Below are 18,791 nucleotides of genomic sequence, written 5' to 3'. Positions count from 1 at the left end.
TGCTGTTAGTCTCTCTGCATATTTTTCAGTGTGCTTCATTATACTGGATTTTTTCAAAAGAAATGTAACCCACAGCCTTGGCTGGTTCCCAGCGCCATTAAAAGTCCACTGGCACTTTTCTTAAGAATATGAGGCTTTACTTCTGTTTTTTTACATAAATTAATTTCACCTCTCTCATGTAGAATGTCTTCTGCCCTTCATCCCAGATGTGGCTGCAAGGTAACCCTTCTCTGGCACTTGCAGGTTGCTCATGTCCACAAAAGCTTTTGGAATTGAAAAGAGTCCGTGACAGCTTCATCAGTGATAAAGGCAGGGGAGAAAAACAGGACCAGTAGACAAGACATTGTTGAAGGACATGACAATCTCTAATCCTGGAGAAAAAGAGGGGTACTCTGTGAATGGCTCATTGTTCATGGCATATGAGATCATATTCATATCAGTCTGCAAAGTAAGTCTAATTTTTATTGCCAGTAGTGCCTTAATTGTGTTATTCGTTTTTTGAAGGAGAAATTCTGTTTACTGATGGTGGTGAAATTCCAGGAGCAACATTTTCACCTTTCCCCTTAAGAGAGGTTAAGCCAACCCCATGCAGCTCCCTGGGACAGGTCCTGTGGTGACTTAGAGCCACGAAACACAAACAAACACGCAGGGGTTGTAAGGCTAGCTAAGGAATTTGGTTCTCGTTATTGCTCCTGGGGTCACTTTCTGCTGAGTGGTCTTAGCCTGGGAGCTTGCGCAGTGCTGCTTGGATGTGCTATAGTAGGAATCCTTGTGCTGTTCAGCAGTAGTCATCCCATACAGTTAGAGATGACTGACTACATGACTCCCCACTGTTGCATCCAGTTGTCCTTCTTTTGAAAGGCCATCTCAGAACTTGCAGCTTATTCTTGTTGTACATTGCATTAATTCCTAACTTTGACTCAGCAAAATTATTTGCCTGCTTCCCATGCTGCCAATGGCTACAGAATCAATGTGTGCATGCCACATTGTCCGTGAAAACAGAGAATGTGCCAAACTAAGGCACTTAAACCTAACAGACATTTTTCTAAAGAAAGTTCTTTATTAGATTTTTTTAAGCTTTTTTTTTTTTTTTTTTTTTAACTGAACAGTTGAGAGAGCTTCAGAATTTTTACATTGAGAAATTCAAGGAAGAATGCTCTTCTCTTGATGCCAGAGTTAAACTCTAATCACCGCTCAGCTCTCTTGGAATTTGGCAGCGTACCAGTGCTCCTTCCCCTTGGTAGGTCATGTGGAAATACTGGAGCATTTTCTTAAAGAACCTCTCTGCTCTTTTCAGGTACTTGCACAGATGTAACTTCTCTGTTAGGATTTGAATTCCTTTCACACTTTTAACTAAATTTTCCTCACAATACACACCATTCAAATCTACAAATTTTATGTATCAGCATTAAAATACCTTGTTTGTTAAAACTACACAAATGCAACTGTTAAAAATCTGGTTTTAAGCTGATGTATTCAGTTGCAATAGAGTTGCACACTTTAATCTTGAAAATGGAATTTAAATGCATTTAATGAAATTAATACACAAGAAGTTTATTAAAGGCTGTTTATTGAAGGCTGAAGTTTATTAAAAGTTGTATGAATAGCTGAGATGGAAGTTGAGATAAGTCACTTTGTTCAGTTTGATCAGTGATAATATTTAAGATGATCTTTTGACAGTTTTTTACATCTAAATTACCAGTTGGATATAGTATATCACCACAGCCCTAGAGATTGTTTCTGATGAGGAATTTCTGATTCTGTTCAAGCTGGCTTAAGTATTCTGTAAAAACACAGATCTTTGTTAATTACAGCAGCTGTGAATAGCATAGTTAGGTTTACTCCTGTCTTGTTTCTCGATTGTTTCCACTCTTTAGTCTGGTTTTAGCAGGATGTGAAGTCTTCTCTGATAAATACAATGATCTGATTATTAGCTTGATATTATGGTAGTGTCTTGAGTGCTGATCACTGATGTGGTTCCCCGTTTTCCTACTCTTGGTATGCATCCATGCAGTGAAATAGCAAGATTTTCTTGAAAAGCTCATGAACTTGGAAAAACTTTCAGAGAGTTATCTGAAAGCAGTGTGATTTGCCTTGGATGAATGCAGTGACCTTTTTACTGGATCAATACTTTTATTTACATATCAAATGTAGACTTTTTTTTCTTTCAAGTGCTACAGAGCAGACTGAAAAGGTGCCGTATCAGGCAAGAATGTGTGTAAAGGATTCCTTTGTTAAATGTTGGCAGAAACCTCACAAGCCCTTGCCAAGTCTGTCCAGCCCACCCACCCGTCCAGGAGGATGCCAGAAAATCCCCCAGTATGGCTTGGTATTGGCTCCATGCCATTAGAGCAAGGGGGAAGCTCGCTGTACGGCTTGTGGTGCCGAAAGGGGCACCATGGCTGTGGCTGGCAGTGCCTGCTTCCTGCTGCCCCGAGATGCAGCCTGGAATGCCTGTGGAACTGCAGTCGGTGACACTGTCAACATGGTTCTGAAAACATGCCTTACAATTGTTCAAATAACACTTGAGATACTTGGAGCAGAGAGAACACTTAATGTGCTTTCGCTGTGTAAGCAATTAACTCCCCAAAGAAAAGAGCGTTTTCAGTGTTCCCATACTCTGCAGCATTCTCATGATCTTAAATGTATCTAGGCGTTGTGTCTTCCATTTTATAGGAAACTCAGTCTGCTGAAGGCTGCACAGGATGCAGTGGCTAAGATAAAATATGGAATTGAGATCTCTTATCACCTAGCGTTTTTCCCTAAATCACTCAAACATCTCTCCCCTTGACCTTCAGTTGCCTTCTGCAATACCACCTCTTGATTCTCCTTCAACATACTGCTCTTTTGGTTGGAACCGAAAAAGATTAATCAAAATAATGTTTGCTGGATGTTTCAAAAATGTTTTAATTCCTTTGCTCACAAATGGCTTTCTAGAACCACCACGGGAGCTCCTCAAAACAAATGCTATGTGTCTCTGTAGGTAAATGTGGAAAGGCAGTGTTTGTGAAACAGCTGTGCTGTCGTAAGGTTAAAAAGAATCTACGAAAACTCTTCTAACTGGCAACCACCTTGTCATGATATTTCCTGCAAGAAATGGAGCCTTGTGAGACCTTTTGTTTCCCCAGAATTATACAAAAACTGAGAAAAGAGACTGTAAAAACCTGTTAGTCCATCGCTGACAGGATTTTCCCTTTATGCTTATAACTTTGTATGGTTAGGCTAGTTTTGGGTGACCCAAGGAATGGAGGTTTTCATCCTTTTCCAGGCCTTGCTCATGTTTTCTTTTCCTGCTATTTGTCCTTCACTAAAGGGCAATGTTTTTTCTTTTCTTAAGCATGTTTGCTAACTCTTCATCTCGTTTGGGAATATCATCCCCTTCCAGCAGCAGGGTGTACCAGAGAAGCTATGGAAATACCTGGCTGCATGCTGGCAATACGTCTCCAGTTAACCAAGCCATGCCTGATAAAGGTAGACCAAAAAAATCAACTCTTTCTCCATCCAGGGTTTCTGGTGTGCTCTCTGGTTCTGTCTTTGGCCCTACTTCTTAGGGTCTGTTAATACATAGGCCAAAGAAGAGAAGAAAAACCTCTTGAAATTAAACAAGTGTGGTACTAGACAGAACCCTCCACAAGAAGGATGATGAAGGAGGCTTCAAGAGAACTGAAAACAAAGCAGAACATAAAGATAACTGGAAGAAAAGAGGTGCAAGGGTGATAATCCACAGTGTTCTTGGAAAACAGAAATACTGTAATAGTTTAAAAAAAAAGGAAGATGCTAGAAAAGATGCTAGAACAATATATGTGAAAATCGTATAAAAGAAAATGAGAAAAGAGAGAAAGGAATGGGGATTGTCACTAAGAGAGCAAAAATCTGGCTGATAAATGTGACATCACAGGATACAATACTGAGCTCCTTGACTTCTCAGCTCCATTGCTGGCGCACTGCGGTCTGTATGTTGAGGGGGAAAAAAAAAACAACGCAAAACCCTTCCTCATTTGCATTTGCTGCACCTGGATTTGTCAGGTTCTGTTGCACATTTCTTCCTATTTATGCTTTCATGAGAAGTGTCCATCCAAAAGTGATTTAGGGCTTCTCAAAACCAACTCTTGATGTGGAAAACTTAAAAACAACATGTTAAAATGTTTCTAACACTCATGGAAGAATACCGTGAGGGTTTTCACTATTTGAACTGATGCAGGTACGGTATCATAACAGCCTGAAAGCGTAGTTCAGAGAAGCGCAAACAGCTTTGAGATATATAAAGGATGAACTCTTGCGTTAAAAATACAATGTAAGCTGCTACTATTATTGACGTTTTTCATTGTTAGCGTCAACATCAGTGCATTTTCAAGAACCCCAAAGCCAAAACTCCTGCAACGCGAGCCTGCTAAAGTGCCAAAAGCACCAGGCAGCAAGAGTTGTAATCTCCACATGCCTTTCACTCGTGCACGTGCCAAGGACAAACAGTGTCATTCTTCTCTGCCAACACAAGAACTGCATTGAATAACACAAAAGCATAGATACACGGTTTTCAATGTTTTCGAATTCAGAGACTGAAACTTTTATTGTGGAGTGGGGGAAAGACAAGATATGAACAGTTGGAACACAGTACGACTCATTTTCACCCGTGTGTGAAGTTGTTTTTACGCTGACCCATCGGTCATTAGGAGCAAAACTTGCCCGGGGGCCGTGCGGGCGGGACGAGGGAAGGAGCAGGCCGCCCTCGTTCCTTGGCTCGGCCCCGGCCCCGGCCCCGGCGGCCGAGAGAAGGCAAGCGGGGCCCCGGGGCAGGTGCCGGGGCCGGGGCCGGGGCCGGGCGGGCCGGCTAGGGGCGGGCAGCGCGGTGCGGGGCGGGCTCTCCCCGCCCTTTCCGCTGAGCGCAGGGGGCGGAGCGGTGGCGGCGGCAGCAGCGTCCCCGGCCGGAGCTGCCCTGCCGGGACCGGCACCGGGACCAGGGGAGCAGAGGAGCCGCGGGGCGGCCGCGCCGCCGAGCGGGCTGAGGGCGGCTCCGGGCCGGGTGGCGCGGCCCCGGGCACGGCGGCTTCTCCCTTCCCTCAGCGGGGTGAGGGCGCCCCCCGGCGGCGGGGCGCTCCCGCTTCTCTTCATCCTCCTCCTCCCCAGGGCTGAGGCCGGGCCGGGGCACGGCAGCATGCGGCCCCCCGCTCTCCCCGCGCCTTTCCGCCTGACGGAGCCCCCCGGCCGGCCCGGCCCTGCCCTGCCCTGCCATGCAGCCGGCGCTCCGCTAGGCGCCGGCTGGAGCTCGCAGCCCGCTCCCTCGGCACCCCGGCGGCACCGGCACGATGAGGAACGGCGAGGACTTGGAGGGCTTCGATGGCGAGGCGTCCAGCACCTCCATGATCTCGGGGGCCAGCAGTCCCTACCAGCCCACCACCGAGCCCGTCAGCCAGCGCCGAGGGCTGGGCGGCCTCCGCTGCGACCTGGACTACCTGCGGGGCACCTTCGGCAGGATCAAGCTGGCTGAGGTGGTAGGTACCGGGTCGCCCCGAGCTCCCTTCCCCGCCCGGCGGCGAGGTGCGTACCTGCGCCTGGCGGCCGCCCAACGGCCTCCATTTCAGGGCCGCCGCGGGCGGGAGCCGCGGCTCGGCGGGGGCAGGGGGGTCCCGTCCCTACGACCACTCAACCCGGTGCTCCCTCAGCCGGCGGGGCGCTGGGTGAGAGAGAGCCTCGCCCCGGGCTGAGGGTGGCGGAGGAGCCTTTGAGGTACTGGCAGCCGCCGGGGTTTCCTCAGCGTGCGGAGCAGAGTCCGAGGCGCCTCAGGGGCTGAGCCCGAGCGGTCACCGCGGCTCCGTGCTTGGCGGCCTGAGGGACGGGGCGGCCTTAGGGTCCGTAGGTACCCCCAGACTGGGCTGGTTGAGTTAAAACCCCACCCAGCACGCCTGCTGGGTCCCGCCGCGTGTCCTCGGATTGCAGGGCTATCGAAGAAACACCTCTCGGGGCCGCACGCTGGTCCAAAACAACACGAAACAACCGAACTCAACCCAACCCAGCCCGCTGTGCCCCACCTGCGAGCTGCTGAGTGGCACCGGTGTGCCCGGGCTGGAGGAGGAGGACAAGAATTGGGGTTGCAGAGCGGTGCCAGGTGCGCAGTGCGGGCCCCGTGTTCCTCAGGTGGGGGCCCCGCGGTTAGCAGAGGGTGCCTGAAGCTCCCAGGAGGTGCGGAGCTGCAGCTGCGCCTTGGCCATGCCAGTTAGCTGGGGTGCCTACGAGAGTTCGCTTGCGCGTTCGTTACATTTGCTTTTAGCAGGCTGAAATTCTGTTGGTTGCACAAAGTGGAAAGAAACCTTAAAACGCAAACAAACAACCCCCAAATGCACACCTGAAGTTCTGTTAGTTGCACAAAGTGGGAAGAAACCTTAAAACACACCCCTTCCCCAAACGTGCACACTCACAAAAAATCCCTGAAAACATTTTTCATTCTCAAAGAAAACATACGATGTATTTGTCCGGATAGTCTGAACAGCTACACTGCTCAGTTTGAAGTCCTTGTGAAGCTTAGAGCACCGTAACAATTTCATGCGTAATAACTCCTGAGGTTTTACTGTTGATGATGCTGGATGCATGTCTTCATCTGATCAGACTTGAAAGTTGCGTTGTTACTAACGTCTTTGAAATTAGCAAATGCACTTTTAAGGGTGTTTTAGAGCAGTTATGAAAATGGCAGTAAGTCTGAAATAGATTTTTAAGTAGTTTCTTACAGAGATGCTACAAATTGTTTTCCCTTAATACGAGTAAGTTCTTTGAGGACAATAACATTAAAAAGGAAAGCTACACCAAAAACCCACCAACTTTTAAATATTTCATGTGTATTACTTCATTGTTTAAAACCACTACTAGGTATTGTAAGACAAAGCTTGCAAGTACAGATTTCATGTAAGATATAGTCAAAGTGTACTAGGTTCAGCAATGAGCACAAGTTTATGGAGGGTTGTGGTGATGAGTCCTTTTCACAAATACCCAATAAAACTCAGGATTTGGAAGTGCAATTTGTTTTCTTCTCATCTCCACAGTGTAGAACAAAATCTGTGGTCTGCAAGCGTTAGCAATGACCATTACATGAGTAGGCTGAACGACGGGGAGCAGCTGCATTTGCATTGTGTATTTTCAGGACTGAAGCCAAAGAAGCTGTCATCACTGTGCAACATCTACCTGTCCTGGAACTATTAAAAACCATCCAGGTGGTAGAAGTTCTGGGGTGGTGCTTCCTAATATGCTAAAATAATCTGCCCTCAGGATTTTTATTTCTGTTCCTACTGCTGATCTTTGTAGTACACTAATAACTTTGGCAAGTCACATGAAAAGCTTTTAATTAAAATGAGTGATTATTGATTGTAAGTAAATCTTTTATTATTAAACTCTGATGCGTTTGGAACAAATATGAAAAGTTTATGGAGTATGCCTCTTAAATTTTTAGGGCTTGTAAATAAAATAAAAAAAAAAAGGTAATGGTAAAAACCATACCATGGTGGACTTAGAGACATGGGAGTTTTCTTGTCTGTTGAACAAGTATGTTGCAACTTCCAGTATGTCGTAGGAAGGCATACGTGCAGATGAGTGTCTTTGGAGGAAATGAGTAATGTTTTGTGCCTTTTTTTAATGAGTGGCCTGAGATAGCACACATGGTGTATATGGAGTGTATGAATCCAATGGGTCAGAAGCTGACAAATTAGCTAGGATAGGATGGAAGCCTATGTACCATCGCAACAAATTTAGTTTCTGTGTGGTTGTACTCCAGAGGAGCTGCGTTTAATTTGTGGTAATGACTGGTAGAGCAAATTACTGGATTTTGCAAACTGATGGTAAAATGAGCAGTTTTGGAAAAGGAGGAGAAAGAACACATTCCACGATTCTCTTAATTGACTTATTTGCCTAAGATAATTGTTTTTGTTGTTGTAATGCTTAGTAATACCTTCAAAACTACTGTGGGAACTGGTGTGTATCGCAGGCTGTCGTACAGCACTCTGACTCATTTTTTAAAATGAGAAGGAACGCCCTTCATTGCACAGAATAAAACCTCAACAAAAATTGGTTAAGATAAAATGTCTCTAAATATATTCTAGTAAAAGAAAGTAATGCTGCAGGAAAGATTACAATGCACAATGACATGTTTAATGTCAGGATTTGTATTAAAATACATACATGATTGGCAGACAAAATTATCAGTTGAAGACAAACATTGCCACTTACTGTAATCTTTGGTTTGAAGGACTTTCCACAGCTTAGCTCGTAGTGCCATATGTGACGTGTAGCTGTAGGGCATTGTGGCTGAAATGGTTCTTTTCCAGGTGCCCGTTTTTGATTGTCAAAAGAAGGAATAGGGAATGGGGAAAAAGCCAAATGCCCAAAAATAAAGGCATGGGGACTGCAGGGCTCTGTTACTGGCTGTAGGTTTGTCTGTATTGACTCAAAATACCAATACAGGAGTTGTTGTGAGCTGAAAAGCAGCATGATGTTTTAGGCCTGTGGGGTAGTTTAAGTGCTGCTGGATGTGAGAAGAGTTCCAACTCATTTATTTGTATCTCAAGAGAATATGCCTTAAACTATCCTTTAAAGGGGCAATGTCACAAAGGGTTATGATAATGTTAATGATTCATGTAGAGTATTGTGTGGCACTTTCCCAAGACTTAATTAGGCTTTCATTTCCTTGACTTCCAGAAAAGGTTGAACAGTATTACAGGGTGTTTCTGTTAATTATAAGTTGGGTATTAAAACTAAGGAAACTCTTTTAATATTTGGAGTTTCTCATGAATATTCAAGGCTAAGCTTATTGTTTAATAGTACGTATGGCTGATTGCTAAAGGTTATTGGTGTTAAGAATAGCAAGGAAGTAACAAAAAGTCCAATGTAGAAGAGTGTGGTATTGAACTGATTTTTGCTTTTTTTGGACACTTTGCTAAGCCTGTAAGGTACTCAGCAGATAGTGCTCTCACCTCTGTCTTCCCATTTTGATGAGCTAGCTCTTTGTGCTTGTTTGGCAGCGAGGGGAAACCTCCGATGCCACTGAGGCTGGGCAGAGCTGTGAGCTCTGTAAAGAAGCAGCTGGCAGGAAGGAGGGTGGTGGGTGTTGGACCCAATCAGGAAGGGAGTTTTCAGGGGGCTGGGGAGGCTGACAGACCTGATCGGATGTCGTCTGATGAGGAGGAGGAAAACAGCACGAAGGGAAACGAACAGGGAGGAAGACTGAAACTAATATGGGGTGTTGATGTTTTTGGGATAACAAGGATACAAACTGGAAGAGGAAGGCAAGAAGAAGCTGGTACACTTGTGCACTACACACAGAAATGCTTTTCCGTTTGGGAAGGTGAAGTCTAGGTGGGAATTGTCTCAGCTGGCTCTCCAGCATTCAGATGGAGCAGTACCTTGCCGTGCAGCAGATGTGGGAGATTATGTAGTTGTCCTTGGAGACCAGAGCAGAAAAGCTCTTTAGAGTTTATTTTCATTGCTCTCTGACATGGTTTTATGTTTCTCATGTTTTTAAGGGCTTTAATACTTCCCATGGAGATTATTGTACAATCAAGCAGATATCCCTGGAAAAGTTTTCTATGAGCATCCTCAAATGATTTGTTACCTTTCAGTACTTCTGCCCTTTTTCCTTGTGTTTTCCCAAAGAGAATCTCCTCTTCTGAGTGTCCTTGCTGAAGAAAGTTGTTTGCTGTATGAGGAATTGGGAAGGGCCCATTGCTGCCATCCGTAACAGATGGACCAGTTAGCAGGTAGCACCTCTGCGCGGGAAGTTGTTTCACTTTAGACGAGTGCTGCTTTTTTTCTTGCTTTGTTTTTGCCTTCAGCTTTTCTAAATGCATTGGTATATTTCCTTCATTGCTCTAATACCGTGTATTTGAGAATCTTACTGTTACAAGAGTTGAGTGTAGAAATATACTTACCACCGACGTTCCCATGGGAAATGATGACTGCCCATTGCCTGCTTCTCAGTTTCTTTGGGAGCCGTGGTTCCCGGAGGGCTTTTCCTTGGGTCACCAGGTGAGGTGTGAGGAAAGCAGGCAGGATCCTGATGGGAGCCTTATTGGTTCTCACCAGGGTCCTGCTAGGTATTCACAGGCACTTGATTTAAGGTAAAATAACTGGGGCTTGATTTGAAAATTTGAAAACATGGTGCTTAGCCAGCTCTTGCGATGTTGGCGGTGGTTAGGAATGGTTTAACTGGAGCAGTAAGATAACAGAGCTACGGGAAACCCTTATCACGTGCTGCCTTGGGAAAGGGTGGCATTTGTGGTAGGCAGTGGTGGCCTCTCTGCCCCGGACAGCACTAGACTTTATATTTGTGATGTGCCTGTTCCAAGTGCTACAGAAATCCATCAAAGACTCATGTTAAAGGAGATAATGCTTCTGCTTGGGAGGTCTCCGAGCTACAAGTTGCTGATGAGCGTACTGGGAAGCATCACTGCGTGTTTGCTCGGGTCTCGCTCTCTGTAGTGTGTGCTATTGCTTGGTGGTGGAGGCAAGATTTTGGGCTAAATGAAATCTGGTGGGAATAGCGGTTCATATGTTCACAATTTTCTGAATAAAAAGTTCCATCTTCATTGGTGGAGAGTAGCTGAATGTTGGAAAAAGTTGTTCTGTGGCTTACTATCATTACACGTTTCCAGATCCAGAAATTGGTTAAGGCCAGGACTACTCTGACATTCCTTGCTGTTAGAGTCTATCGCAATGAATAAATCAGAATTGAAAAAGCCCATAGTATGTACCTACGTGTATGTCAATAAGACTATTGAGAGTTCCCATTGTTAATTACATTAAAAAATAGCTGTAATTTATGTTCCAAGTAGTAAGGTAACTGCTAACTGCTTGAATCAGGTTGAAAACTAGTCCCAGGTGCTCAGCAATCAGTTCCATTATTGCAGTGTTCCTGTGCCTTCAGCTCAGCGTCTTGCTCTGATGGCTGCTGGAGGGGAGGGTCGCTTGGGTGCCCCAACCTCCTGCCTGCCCCAATCCAGAGCTCTGCACCTCGTGGCGTGTCTCACGCTTGTCCTTGTTCCTCGGTGTGGCCGCGGTGCTTTGCTGCAGCTGCACAGCGCCATGATTCCTACCCTGCCCTGTTCAAGGGCTGCTGGGGCAGGGAGCTGTGCACCTTACGGGCGGCTGTCTGTCTGTCTGTACTGGACAGAAGTTGGCAGCTGGCCACTGGGTGCTGTTATGAATACATTGAGACTACTTTCACATTAGTTGTTGGGAAATATTGTTGTATATAAGTATGGTAGTACCACCAGGAACAGGCAATTAGGCTGTACCTGATGGAGGTTAGTAGCTGACGTTGTCTGTCTTGGATTGCGTGGCAGGGTCACTGCTCAGGTCACTGTTCCTGGTGGAAAGGTGTCGGTGGTCTTGGCGAGAACTGGAGCATTGCAGGAGACACCTGAGCCTCCTGAAGCAGTTTCAGTGTCACTGGCAACCTCATGCCTTAGTTTTTCCTATAAGCGATCAAGTTTCACCTTTAAAGTTAGCTTTTGCTCTTTTATTCTGCTCTTCTGAGGTATGCAAGCCTTTTTCGTTTCTGGTGTGTGAACGTAGCTCTAGCAAATTTATAGCCATTTGTTCTTGTGTCAACACTGCCAGTTTGCATAACCACGCTTTGCTCCACGTACTTTGAAACAGCTGTCTGTGCTCGGTCACTTCGCTTGACAAAGCCAGGCGGGGTTGTTGTGGACTCTGCTCATCACTGGGGCTCTCTGCTCCCCTGCAGCCTGCCTGGGCACCGCCTGCCGCCTGGAGATCCATTCGAAGGAGCACAGCCCAGGAGAAGGCAGCCTGCAGGGGTGGCATACCAGTGCACGCGGTGACCTTGGTGCTTGTCACGCCTCTGCTGGGAATACCTCCCCTGCTGTGTGCTAGGGTTACGCTGGCAGTTCAGAGCTGTTCCACTGCATCTTCCGTGTTTTATTCTGTTCTAATTTCCAAACAATAAATTGGCATTTATATAAGAAGTGCTTGTGACTTTGCTATTGTACACTGAGCGTAGATGCTTGGTGGTATTTGTAGCTCATTCAGAAAATGGGAGTATGGCAGTAGATACTGGTGATCTTTGGAATCTCATCTTAGAAAAAGCCTGTCGTGACAATAAAGGATAACATTTGTAATAGGCACATACGCTTAGACATCCTATTTAGGTAGAGCATGTCTGTACAGTGTCTCTGAGACTCCTGATTTCTCTTTAGAAAGTTTTCTCTTGAAAGGTTATAGATCGGCGCTGCTGTGTGGTGATATTTTTATACTGACATTTACCATAGAAGGAAGAATGATGAGATAACACTGTTTAGCTTTGGTTTTTATTGTTTCTGTGTGCATGTGAAGAAAAGGCTGTGGCTGTCATCCAACAGCAAAGCAAATGGTTTTTGGTCTCTTCTGTGATGTCCCTTAGATGCAGTCGGGCCGTGGGCCATTGTCCTACTGTCATTAAACTCCAAATTCCAGATGCAGATTTTTCTCTAAGGTGGTGGATAGTTTCAAATTCTGCTTTCAGAAGAAACTTCTATCGTCTCTGTAATATGTATGCTTTATTTTCCCCCCTACCATTATGAACCACTTTAATAGTAATGGGTACATTATATTAATTGTAGATGTTGCAATGAGAACGGTAATCCTAATGGGATTATGATTTGGAAAGCAACCTTCTTTTCTTGTGATCTTTCTGTTAGTCTCTCTGGTTGTTGAGGCTCCCTAGAGATTTAATTATCATGTAACATAAGAAAAAGGACTAGAAATTTAAGAGGCTGCATTTTTCTTGTAACAAGCAGTAAAAGAGGAATCAGTTCCTTTTGATACTAGTTAATGCATTGTTTGTCAGTTCAACTTGATAGTCATCACCCCATGCACAAAGTTGTATTTCAGAAACACCTACCTTAGTGCAACAAGGTACTGAAATTGTTGTATACATGCAGCGAGTAGCCATCTGAATAGAAGACTTAACAACGGGTCAAATGCTGTTAGTCTGTAGTGGTAGCAGTCACTATTTCTAAATTTGATCTGAATTAAAAAAATACACCCTGACTTAAACAAAAAATGCAAACTCACCTAGTTCTCAGATGGTTTGTGTAGTCAGTTGCTTCCAAAATATGGAAGTGATGTTAAGGTTTCTCTGGAGACGGTGTCATCAACTCTGCAGATTAATAGGAGGAGGAAAGCAAAAGCCTGCTACACAAACCTTATGTAGAGTAGATGTAAGAACACACAATTATGAATAAAGATGGGTCCAAAATGTTACTGACTGTGGGCAGAGAGGTTTCAGAGCTGGCATAGCACTCGCCTGGACCAAGAAGTCTGCACAGTGTGGAACAGCGTGAATCAAGTGCTACAGTCCCTGCGGGGATCAGGTCTGAAGCATCATTTTATTTAGTGGGTGTCCAGGATGAAATCCATACTCACACTGCAGCATGTTGCTAGAATAGCATAATAGCTGAAATGGAGTTTCAGGTTAGCAGAGTAACTTTGCAAGTTTTTATCTAATTGTGTGCAAATTAAACTGGGAACTATAATTTCCAGTGTCACAATTCTGACTCTCTGATCCAAAGGCTCTGATACTCGGTGTCCTGGTTTGTGGAAGAACATAATGATGTATTTTTACTTAAGCAAGTGTCTTTAGATTTGTCTACAATTAAACTTTTTTTATGTATGTGACTTGATATTCAGTTGGTGTTTGACATTTTTTTTGAAGTTTTCTTTAGCTTGCATGTATGTTCACAAAGTGACCAGCTTGCAAGCCAGCTGAAATGGTTCATGATGGTTTCTTCCCTTAGAGCGTGGCTTAAAAGCACAGCAACTGTGTACCTGGTGCGTGGAAATATGTCCTGTACTTGGATCTGGTACCTACAGTGGCACTTTTGGCGTAACTTTCACTTAGACTAAACGTTCTCATTTTCAGATGCAAAAATCTGGCTATGATATAGCACTGCTCATAATAGCTTCTTGGGGTGTTCTGCCAGTTTTTTTCTGAATTATTTTATGAATCAACTACAAGTGTTTCCATTTTAGTATTTTTCTATACTTTTAGGACATTTTAAACTGAAATGTGCATGCAAGAAAGCAACAAGCACATTGTGAATATTATGAAATACTGAAGTGTTATGAGTCTTCAACCTTTGGTCACCTTTGTCCCGTGAAATTCTTTTCACACTAGTAATTGATATTGCCACTTGACTGTTGTGAATAAATTTATTAGGGGGTTCATCATAGGGTTTTTTTCATCATTAGTTTCTTCTCATTGTTGTGTTTAATGCTTGCAAACTTTTTAACTGATGCAGATGAAACCTTTCAGGGAGTGTGGGATCTTTTGATTTTATATGATGGTATCACATCTTCCAAGTATTTAGAAAAAAGCGCTTCTCAGAATTGTAGGAAAGTTTCCAAAGGCCTTGAGATGTTCAGTATGTTTAGTTCACAGTGGTGGGACGATAAGAATCGTGACCAAGAAGGTCAAGACGTTGTTGCTGGAGTCGTAAGGGTTTTGTGTTGTTAACGTCATTTTATAGTCCTCGGTTTGCAGTGCGCAGAGTTTGTTTGCAGTCTTTAGGCAGATCTGTTCTTGAGTTATAAAATCACGAGTAGGTGGATTTGCCATTATGCAATGCAAGTTTGTGGGTTCCTTTCTATTTTGGGTGAGATGCTACTATATAATGGTTGTAAGACAGTCTAAACAGCAAGGCAGGCTTGAAGGTTTCATGCATTCCCCAGTACAGCTGGCAGTGCTCTTTAATGTTCTGGCCTACATCTATTTTTTTTTAATGTTCTGTTTTACCAGTATGTCTAGACTCTTTTTGCCTTTTAAGGCATGGCATCTAAGGGGGCCTTCAGATTGCAATCTTGGGAACGTTGGGATTGCAAGGACATTTTGCACCATTTCCTTTAAACAAAAACAAGCTCAAAAAACTTTAATGGATTCTTTAGGGCTACTTTAAGTTCTTGATTGTGTTCTCATTAAAATTCCTTTCTTGTTTTAGTATTTGTGGGATGTTTGATGTTTACTTACAATTAGGATTAAATGGGGTTTTAAAGGATACAGACTTATTCTGATAGTCTTAAAATAGAACTTTAACTTACTTTAAAATTGCCGAACAGGCTAGTTAAACACGGGGCCATACGGATCAAATACCTTGACAAATTTTACGAGTACACCTTTACTTTTTAAAACCAATTCATTTATCCTCCTGTTTGTTACAGAATTTACAGTACTGTGTTTTAATATTGTTTTGACTAGCCTGGTTTCCAACACTGGTTGGCGTTTGAATGAGAATGGGAACATGAAGCCAGTTCAGAAGTGTTGATTTTTCTCTGCTTTAAGAGCTGAGTGGAGAATTCTCAAAAGTGAAGGAATAGCCAAAATGTTTATACTTTATTTAAAAATCACACAAGCCTGATCTCAGTAACGTGTTGTGTTCCAGCAGAGAGCATGTTTGTACCTAACATACAGAAGGTGTGTGTGCAGCCTGGAGACAAAAATAAGGTAACACTACGTAGCCAGGTTTTTTAATAGCAAAGATATGATAAATTATGAGTTCTTACAGCTTGGTGTGATAAAAAACATTTCATTGTTCTTGAAGTAATAAATGCTGAAACAAAACCAGTGACTTTTGGTGCAACTAACAATTACATTAGTCAAAAAGGCAGACAAGAGCTACCATTTCTTTTAAGGAAGGATGCATCTTCCCCTGTCTTGGTGACTGAAAGTGAGGGCAACTAAACTTTTCTTGAACTCATCTGTTAAGATAGAATTTTTCCCCTGTTCTGTTTCCTTTAGTCAGTTTTTACTCTGTGTTACTATTTTAATAAAGCCCACATGAGTAAGACTAGCAGTAAATGGGACTTCTGGAAAAGTATTTTATTCTTCCTCTTTCTGCCCCCATAAGTGCAGCTGCCAGTGGCTGAGGAGGATGCAAAGGATTCAACGTATTATATTTAGTGCAGCAAAGAAGAAATGTGTGATGTTTTCTAACCTGTTCTTACTTAGCATGTCTAAGAACATACTATGCAGATGCCAGTCAAACTGTGGTAAAATTAGACTTGAAGAAACTTAGCTTTACACGTAAAGAATTTCCACTTTTCTGTTATGTATGTAATTAATTACGCTTTTTACCAGCACTCCAGCGTGCTGTCCTGAAGTCTGACATGGGCATACTGCAGCGGTGGGTCCGTGGGTCCGTAAGAGCTTGCTCATTGTGCTTTCTGCCTGGCATAGGCACAGGTGTGCCAAGGCTCACAGAGGTGTTCGGAGGGATTTTTTGAGGAGCCTGCAGTCTTGCAGCAGGCAGTGCCGTTACGGAGACTAGCTTGTAAAGTTTGGGAATAGGAGAGAGATGACTATAAAAAGCTGGGCTTGCGGATATCCATCAAAATGAGTGTGAGACAATAGGAAAACTAAGCCTCAAATATCAGGAAACTGTGAAAAGCAGAGGGAAAACCCACTTCCTATCATCGAGTATTATATGTGCTTTCACTGAAGCCATTGGCACCATTCAGTGTACTGTAGTACAGAATAAACCCTTAAATTTGAGCTGTTCCTGGTTATATAGGAGTTGTGTGTAATAGACATTTCTACCTTTCCCATTCATATGCTGTAACTTGGTACATTAGGCTTTTGTTCATTACTGTCTTGTAGTACCTGCTGCTTATGAAAATAAGTGGAATTAAAATGCACAGGAATTGTAGTTTGTGGGGACCAAGGGTTTAAGTTCCTATGGAAAGAAGTCAGTGGGAAATCATTTTGTATGTTTTGTTTGCCTTTGTCATGTACGATCTTCAGATGAATGCCTTGTGGGATGGGGTTGTTACAGAACTGTTGACGGGCTTTTGGTTATAGGACAGGTGGTGTACTGCATTTCTTTTGTGTCTAATCTGGAAGGTACGTTTCAATCTCATTTGGATTTCTGCGAGGAAATTTCATGTGCATAAAACAAACATATCTTCATAATGTGCCTTGGCTTCAGGTTCTGCTCGGTGGTTCTTTTGGTCATCTGACTGGATAAAAAGGAAATACAGCTCAGTCAGAGTGATCTATTTATTTTTCTTCGTTACGAAGATGTCTGTGTTTTAGTTGGCTGTAACTGAAGAAGATAAATTCGCTGTCTGTTCTGCAAAATCATTGAGCAGGGCTTTACAGGTGCCGCGAGGTGACTCCTGCTCCCCAGCCCGTCCTGGCTCGGGGCACTTCTGGTGCCGGTGGGCACTCAGCAGCCACCCCTCTCTTGTCAGGGGGAAGGCGATGGAGGTGGCTGTGGCCACGAGGGTCTGGTGCCTCAGCATGAGGCCACTCTGTGTGGAGCAGGACGGGGGTTGGTAGTGCAGGTCTTCAAGACTGCCCGTGCCTGTTTGTTTCAGAGGTGCTGGGCTGTTGCAGATGCTTCAGGGAAGTCATTGCAGATGTGGATTAAGCCAGCTGCCTTTTTTCCCTTTTGAGATCTTGGTGAAGTTTCGTGTCCCTGAGCTGTTCCCAGGGAATGGGGAGTTTTGGTGAATTCGGGCGGTTTGGGTGTAGGTGGCTACGAGCCGTGGTGGCACTGGGGTGGAGGCAGCGTGTGGAGGGACGTGTGGCTGACAGCGCCAGCTCTGTGGGGGTCGGCCAGCCAGGGGGTCGGGGCTCTTGTCACCGCACCTGTCTCCATGTTGTTTTATTGCTTGTAATGCTAAAGTGGATTTGCTTGGAGAATGGTATTAATGTAAGGTGGAAAAAAAGTGACTTGGCTTAGCAGTAACAGGAAGAACAGTTTTTTTCTTTTTTTTTAAAGCCACCAAAAAAAACAACATAGCATAAACTATTTCCTTACTACTAAACCTACTGTATTTTACAGCATTTGAACTGGAATTGGCTTTGCATGTATCTAGCACAATAAGAATGTTTGTTGAATAGGTGTGTCCAAGCAACAAATACAACACCGCACCAATCATATAGAGCAGGAAATATGCCACTACTTTGCCTGTGTGGGTTTCTTCCATTCAACACTCGATGGTTAATTTCACTTTCAAAACTTAAGTATTTCAGATTTAGCCAGTTGATTATCTCTTCTGTTTAGTTTAGTTCAGTCCAGTTAATTTCTTTCTAGTGTTAGTTTTGATGTAGGTAGTGTTTTGAAACAAGTAACTTTCTGTTAACTTTGTTAAAAAGTTACCCTCCTTCTTAAATATGGCTCTTACAATACTCCAGCAGAATGTTTCTGGCCTCAGAAATATGTTCTATATTTAGAACTGGTCTTTTGCCTAAGCTGAGGAAGGGAAGTCAGCAGTAGATGAGTCTTTCAAAGGTTATAGAAAATTGATGGAGGTGGCAAGCTATCAGCTGATTTAATGAAGATCCCACAGTATTAAATGTGCTGAAGTCTTGCCATGTTACACCCACAAAGGAACTAAGAAATAGTAAAAACTTGATTGCCGCTACATGCAAAACCCTGGAGGTGCAACAAAGATCTGAACTTTGAGTATTTTGCTATTATTTCTATCATCACCACCAATACCAAATCCAAGTTGAATTCAGAGATCTCATTGAGTTTCTCTGAATTTTTTCCATGTTATATTTTGTGCCATTAGAGCACAGTTTAATTTATCCACGGTGCTGAATTACTTGTGCTTGCTTAAGCTTCCTTCTCTGGTAAGCATCGTTTTCCTAAATTTTCTTTTAAGAAAAGTTTAATACTCATTTGTGATTTAAAGCTCCTTGCAGTCCAATTACCAGTTAATAACACATTTCTTTTAGTCTTAAGGATACAGGCTAAGAACAGGCGGGAAATCAGTCATTCTTCTGCTTAGGGTAAAAGATGGTTTCCTGCTGG

General features: G+C 43.7%; 1 protein-coding gene across 1 annotated transcript in view; it reads left to right on the top strand.

Annotated features, from left to right (window-relative positions):
- The first annotated feature begins 4,909 nt into the window (after positions 1–4,909).
- Positions 4,910–18,791, top strand: part of CMTM4 (CKLF like MARVEL transmembrane domain containing 4) — a 39,376-nt gene continuing 25,494 nt past the window's right edge. The window contains exon 1 of the mRNA XM_035543492.2: positions 4,910–5,489. Coding sequence (XP_035399385.1) covers positions 5,304–5,489 — 186 coding nt within the window. The 5' untranslated portion in view covers positions 4,910–5,303. The remainder of the gene's footprint in view (positions 5,490–18,791) is intronic.

Source organism: Cygnus atratus, chromosome 12, assembly GCF_013377495.2.
Source record: "Cygnus atratus isolate AKBS03 ecotype Queensland, Australia chromosome 12, CAtr_DNAZoo_HiC_assembly, whole genome shotgun sequence".
Classification (NCBI taxonomy): Eukaryota; Metazoa; Chordata; class Aves; order Anseriformes; family Anatidae; genus Cygnus; species Cygnus atratus.
Note: the sequence above shows the minus strand (reverse complement) of the source record. Positions and strands in the feature narration are given on the sequence as shown.